Source organism: Dreissena polymorpha, chromosome 11 (assembly GCF_020536995.1).
Source record: "Dreissena polymorpha isolate Duluth1 chromosome 11, UMN_Dpol_1.0, whole genome shotgun sequence".
Taxonomy (NCBI): Eukaryota; Metazoa; Mollusca; class Bivalvia; order Myida; family Dreissenidae; genus Dreissena; species Dreissena polymorpha.
The window spans coordinates 50051989-50059246 of NC_068365.1; the positions used below are offsets into that span (position 1 = coordinate 50051989).

At 36.7% G+C, this 7258-nt stretch overlaps 1 protein-coding gene across 1 annotated transcript; it reads right to left on the reverse strand.

The window, feature by feature from the left end:
• Window positions 1-3138: 3138 nt before the first annotated feature.
• On the reverse strand, window positions 3139-5569 carry LOC127851452 (uncharacterized). Its single transcript, XM_052385242.1, has one exon. The coding sequence runs from the start codon at window positions 5052-5054 to the stop codon at window positions 4113-4115; it is 942 nt and encodes a 313-aa protein (XP_052241202.1). The 5' UTR covers window positions 5055-5569; the 3' UTR covers window positions 3139-4112.
• Window positions 5570-7258: the final 1689 nt, after the last annotated feature.

The following is a 7258-nucleotide window of genomic DNA, read 5'->3' on the forward strand; positions in this document are numbered from 1 at the left end:
AGCTTTCAAGATATGGCTCCGGACCCTAAAAAGCATTTTTTCAAGATACAAATGGCCATAAGTCTGTTTTTAACAGATGGTGTACAATGCCATTTGGCGTGCATCATCCTCTTATGCATATATATACTCATACCAAGTCTAAATGAAATCCACCAAAGAACTTCCAAGATATGGCTCCGGACACAAAAGTGCCGGACGGACGAACGGACGGACGGACGGACGGACGGACAACGCCAAAACAATAACCCTCCGCCTCTGGCGGGGGATAATTAGCGGCAAAGGCAAATAAACAATGAGCTTTTGTAAGGTAGGCAACTTAAACGAGTTCGTTGGTTTTTCAGTTGTGTGTGTTTGAGTGTTTGAATCTTTGTGCTTGTTCCAAATTTTGTTGTGAAATAGGTGGACGAGTCTTCATCTTATTTAACCCATTTATGCCTAGCGTCTAGAAAAAAGGCCTTGGCAAACAGCGTAGACACAGATGGAACGCCGCATGATGCGGCGTCTCATCAGGGTCTGCGCTGTTTGCTTAAAGGAATTTCTGTAAGAAATATTCTAAATATAAAAATAAATATACTAGACATCCCTAATTTTGGAAATAATTTGATCCAATTGAGAAGGATGGGAGAGTCCACTAGGCATAAATGGGTTAAACAAGTCAGCCTGGCCTTTCGGGAAAAGACAGTGACCTGGTACACAAGACTAGTGCTGTCAGTGACACACGTAATTCCAAACAAAAATGCCTTATAAATGCACGTACTTGATCTGACGGATAAAAGTGTTCAAAATGTATAACTAAACATTTTCCATACCATATATAGTTATGATGTACTTATTCACTAACATCACTTTTAATAAGTGAAAAACCAAACAACATAGCCTTATCGTCTGTTTATTATGATTTAAAGGGGCCTTTTCACAGATTAAGCCGTGTATTGAAGTTTGTCATTAAATGCTTTATATTGAGAAATTTTAACATTGGGTCTAAAAATCTCCAGTAAAAAAACAAGAGTACAACAAAAGAATTAAAAAAGTAACCCTCAACGGGACTCGAACCACTGACCCCTGGAGCCATGGAGCAAAAGTCTACCGCTCTATCCATTAGACCATCCGCTCTCCTACCATGACCATTGTATTTTTGACTTTATATATGTAATCCTCGTAGTATCAAAAAATACAACGACAACAACAGAATTCTCCAAATTATTCAATTTTTTCGCGTTGCAACGCTTTATAATTTTCAGGTTTTTAAATCGTCAAAAGATGCACATAATGGATATTATTACTGTTTCCTCACAAATAGCATAATTTAAAGGAAAATGTGCGAATCTGAAACATTTTTTTTCAATTTTGTCAATTTACCAAAGCGTGAAAAGGCCCCTTTAATGGCCAATAGCTGTTTTGCTACTGGTAAAACTGCATGTTGAAAAATTCATAATCATATCAGTCTTTATATGAACATATTGACTGCGCACATATTTGCTTGGTTTTTGGTTAGAACTTAGATTTAACGAATTACACTTCTGCCTCCCGGGTCAACGATTACATTGCTGAGTGCCTTTATTACACAGAATGAATATAGTCCCGTGCGGAAATGAAACTGATAGCATCATGTGAAACTTTGAAGTTAAATAAATAATTGTTTGAAGCAATACTCAAACTGTTAGGTTCCCAGATGTCCAGACTGGTTCAACATCAACCACTATACTCCTATGACCTGATAATAGACTACACAAAAGGGGACTTAAAGTTCCACGTCTTAGGTAAAAGGTCAATGATTTGTAGTTGTTTGTTCAAATATTAATATACAAGTGTTATTTGGCGAGCATAGGTATAAATGGTCCAGAGTTTTTCATAGTGTCTAGTTATGTTCACCATACATAATTACATTATAATGTGTCAGATTATAGAAAAATACATTTATCGTCAGAGTGAGGGGACCTTGCGATAACTTTCTGTAGTGGGAACACTGAATGACAGTAGATTTGAGCAAATGTTCATATTTTAAGGAATGACAACAACGGCTAAATGTATTTCTGAAAGAGTTTAAATGAGTTTATGTTTTATCAGAAATATATATTCATTCACAGAAACAAAAAATTATTCAACTTAAAAAACGTGCGAGTAAATTTGACATGGTGCGAAAATAACAACGTTTTGCAAAACTTGCGCGTTGGCCCGGAAGCTTTTGTCCGTGCCATTGACATCCGTACCATCTGAGCGAGTGTTCTCGAAAACAGGTCGTCTTGTTCATATTCTTGACCAAATGAACCATGTTGTTTTGTGCATGTTCTGCATATAATGTTTAATTAAATTAATTTTAGTTTAAAAATTAAAACAAAAGGAACAAAGAAACACAACATAATTGCGAGCGATACGACGTGAACGCAATATAAGCGGCCCAACCAAAAATAAAAATGACACGTAAAAATGAACACTGTGTAGTTCTAAAACTTTGTAACTTCTATGCTTTTATGCAGGAACTATAAATACAAAATAAAGCTTACATTTACAAAATTAATGTTATAATACATTTTATTTAGAAACGAGTATGTTATCAACGCAAGCGATCTCAACATGTAGGAACGGTATGCCATGTTTAAAGTATACATACACATGTATACTACAATGGTTTTGGGTTAACCGGTTAATAACCGGTTAATAACCGGTAACGTCAAAAGGTTTACCGGTTAAAGTTTTTTTGTAACCTCTTGCATCCCTAGTGTTTACTGATTTCCATGTTCAGATCAACGTTTTTCATAACACCGACTATCCGACATCACGTCGTAGAAAAGTTTTACAATCTGATATATAACTTAACAAACAAGAGCTGTGTTTGTGAAACACAATGCCCCCTACTGCGCCGCTTTGAAGTCATATATTTGACCTTTGATCTTGATGACAATGATCTTTCACCACTCAAAATGTGCAGCTCCATGAGATACACATGCATGCCAAAGTTCAGTTGCTTTTTTCAGTATTTCAAACTTTATGACCAAGGTTTAAGTTTTGGGACAGAATGAAAGACAGACAGAATGACAGACAGACAGGCCAAAAACAATATACCCCCGATCATTCGATCCGGGGTCATAAAAAGGACATTCTTTTATCGAACTTAAAACTCATAAGTAATTGTATAACAACTTGTTGCCAGCTTTATTTTTCTTATAAATCTCATAAAATAATCTATAAAAATATGTAACATGCATTTTTACATTTATAGTCTGTTAATAATACATGTATTGTTTAATTTTAACTTGATATAATTATTTTATACATAACTAGTCGAAATGATATTTGCAAAAAATACTGTACATGTAATACAACGGTAAGCTTCATACCCCTTTATTCACAGGCCCAATTCAAAGCGAACTTTAACAAACACTGTCTATTCTTTCCAAACTTAGCATAACAACAAGAAGTCGTCTTGATGGGCGATTTGCATGCCTTTTCACGGATGCTTGTATTATTTCTAAGTTTTCCACTCACTGTAGTTTTGCTTGAAACATTTAAGCATCGGGTCTCAAGTCGACCATTTAAACAATGGTTTAACACTTACTTTGATGGTTTAAATGGCCTTTTAGTACAGTTTCAGGAGTTTACAATGATCGGAAGTTCCCCACATATTTTAAACAACAAAGCACAAACCGTTTGGGGTGACATTTGGTAAAAGCATGATTTAGTGGGAATATGTCCCAATAGCAGCTATAACACAGCGAATACGTCTTAAAGGTTTCGGATAGGATCAAAGGTAATATATAAATAGGTTTGTTCTTGAAGTTTTAATTCACCAGAGGATAAGCTTGTAGGTTGTTTTATAACTATGCCATGCACAATGTGTACAAGCGTTTGAAGACTTTGGAAACTCCGAAACGATCCTCAAGAAACTCGAGAAACAATTAATGGTTCCACTTTATGCTTCTGGTTATCCGACTACGAAGCTACGGAGGCTGCAATGGCGAAACGTGTTCCAATGTGAATGAAATGTTATTCGAACTGTCAGGTCTTCATCATAACTCCCACTTTTGATAAGCTGTTTATGTACAATAACAAAACCCCATGTACAAAAATAATCCATCAGTTTTGAAACATGGAATTGATATTGCTTATTTTTTCTACATTGTGTTAACTGATCCTTCATTGACAAACTTTACAGAAACGGTCATGTCCATTGGTGGTTCAGTCTTTTCTTGATAATACGTCGGTTTTCTGGGAATACTGTTCGTACCGTCATAATTGTTTGAGCTTGTCTTGAATGTGTCGTCCATTAAGTCACCATAAAGAAGTTGCTTTCGTCTGCGTATTCGCTGAAACACTTCATGCGGCGTGTAAACAAGGGGAGTGGTTATTTCTAGTTTTGGATCATATGTACAGCCGCAGGCATATCTCTTTTGTTGATGAAACATTTCATTTGGATGAGAAAGAAAAATTTTCTCCACCTTTTCTGGTGCCACTAGTGAACGCGTGTGGACTTCGATTCGTGGAAAACGTGCTTGCTGTTTTCTAAGAACAGCCTTCTTTTGGTCAATTTCCGTGCAGTCAGTGCAAAATTTCGGTCCTAGTACATCACACTGAAGTCTTTGTGACAGTGGTGTGTCCGATCGTTCGGTTCGCAAACACATAGATCGCTGTCTTTGCAAGCTAAACTCACGTTTTCTCCCATCTGCTGACACTACCTTGTCTTTGATCTTATTTTGGAACGTTGAATATCCCGCGTTGTTTACTCTTTGCATACGGGCACTCCGCGTAAGCAACCATCTTACTTCCGGAGAAATGTTATTTTTAGCATCAACTGTCACGTGACTTTCTTCATGCTGCCTCATTTGCTGAAGAGCGCCTGACCGTTTTAAAATCGACTGAATGATAGGATTAAACGAACCCTCGCTTGGGAACTGAAATGGATGACGCCTGCTGAATTTCGTTTGACGATCGCACAAGTCTCGAAGGAGTTGCGTCTGATTTCGGAACAAGGCCTTTTCCGCATGCAGTTCAACACGACTTTCCGGAACATAGGAGCCTAGTTTCCGAGTATACGTTCGTTTACTCGATGGAATCATACTGCTGGTAGGAACTTTCAAATAATGCGAAACACCTTTTTCAGTAATATGATTGTTTTGATACGTCCATTGTATAAGCACTTATTTTTCCGCCTTCAATAATTGTTGTTTTTTCATTCAATTTTAGATTTCGAATAAGACGGGCTCGAAATGCTTAAATGACACGTACAAATCCAATACAGTGAAATCAATGTCTCGAATGTTAATGCGAAATGTATATACTTTCAGTACATACAACACTCGTGTGAAATAAATTCCTCTTAATAGTTGGAATCTTTGAATAGTAAACTGACAAGTCGCGACACTTTTTGAAATTAAAAGTATGTGAAAGAAAAAAACGCCGTCTATATTAATCCCACGTAAAAGCGACAGCGAAAAGCGTACCCTTTCAATTTATTTATTTGAATAAGTAATTATCTTGTTTTCAATACACTTGGTTATTAAACATCGACAGCCCGTATGAAATTAAACGCCAGGTCGCATATCGCTTAGCGCGATACAAGTGGTGGTTTATATTGAACGGTTTGTGGTCCACAAAATTAATTTTTATCGTTTGTGGTGATATTTAAGTAAATATTTCTTTTGGATCTAATTAAAGTTTTAAAATGTTATACCTTATTACCATATACATATTCAATAAGTTTGATTTATTGATTTAACACAAAAACACAGAAAGCTGCACAAACGCTAGATGGGCTGTGAAATAATCACGACAGTTTAATTGAAAGTTTAATTAAACTTGTGCATCGTATGCATTTATTAAATTAACAATTGAGTCTTTATAAAGACAAAGTCGTGTCATTTCCTAAAAAAGTAACCTTTTATCTGAACACATCCATTAGGTATAAAGCATAAATATTCCTGATTAAACTTTGGGATTTTGGATTCTTTGGATTTGTATACAAAATTCACAATTTTCACTAAAAAAAGAAAGTGTATTATCTCTTAAAAATACATGATATCGAATGGTAATGTTTAAATGTCAATGAAAGTTGTAGGGCATAATTTGTTGTGCATGATTTCAATATTTCATTCCTCAAAACAAAGCACAATAGTTTCTGTTAAATTACCACGATCGCTGTGTAAATATTGTATTGGACAAAAATACTTAATTGATAATGATTAAATACAAGTGGCATTCAGTGCCTTTTCAATGGCGCATTTCATAAATAATCGCTTTTCGATAGAAAAAGCTAACATACTGGAGTTGAAAGCAAATACAGTTCTTACGCCTATCTCAATAGGAGAGATATTAATAATCGTAGTAAAAACTCAATTCAATAAGTATTCTAGTTTATATTTTACATGTTCGTCGAAACATTGACAACAGATGTTAAAGAGACTTGTTCTTAGTTTTATCATCATCATCATCATCATCATCATCATCATCATCATCATCATCATCATCATCAGCATCATCATCGTCATTATCATCATCATGCATCATCATCATCAGCATCATCATCAGCATCATCATCATCATCATCATCAACAACAACATCATCATCATCATCATCATCATCATCATCATCATCATCATCATCATCATCATCATCATCATCATCAACAACAACAACAACAACAACAACAACATCATCATCATCACCACCACCATCATCATCATCCATGGGTAAGGGTTGTCCACTTTCACATTGTCCACCCAGCTTTTCTTCTGACAGCCATGACTTCCTCCTTCATTTAGCGTGCCCTGGAGAACAGGCTTGCACAGAGAGTTGTGCTTAGTGACGTGTCCAAACCAAGCCAGCTTTGGTCGTTTGACGGTCGCAAGTACGGGTTCTTGTTGGCCAACAAGGGTTGCAGTCATTTCCGGACGTACTCGTTGGTCTTTTCTTCGTGTAGGAGATATGGTGCAGTCTTCAGGGACATTTGTGTTTCAATGTTTGTATCCTGCGTTCTGTGTCCACGTGAAGCGTCCAGGTCTCGCAGTCTTACAATAGGTAGGAGACTACGAGAACTATTTGTAGAGCCTGTACTTGGTGGAAGTCTGATGGGACTGCTTGTCAACAACATCCTCAGTCTGGAAATCGCTGAGGTCGCCAAGGACATTATATTCGGACCTCAGCGGTACTGGTACCATCCTTGGACAGGGTTGCGCCCAAGTACTTGAAGCTAATCACTAATGCTAGCTTCTCGTCGTTCATGTTTTTTTTCGGCATTGGTATTGGTCGCGCTGTGCCCCATGA

Coding starts and splice junctions, on each gene's coding strand:
- LOC127851452 (XM_052385242.1), bottom strand. CDS start 5,054: ATGATTCCATCGAGTAAACGAACGTATACTCGGAAACTAGGCTCCTAT.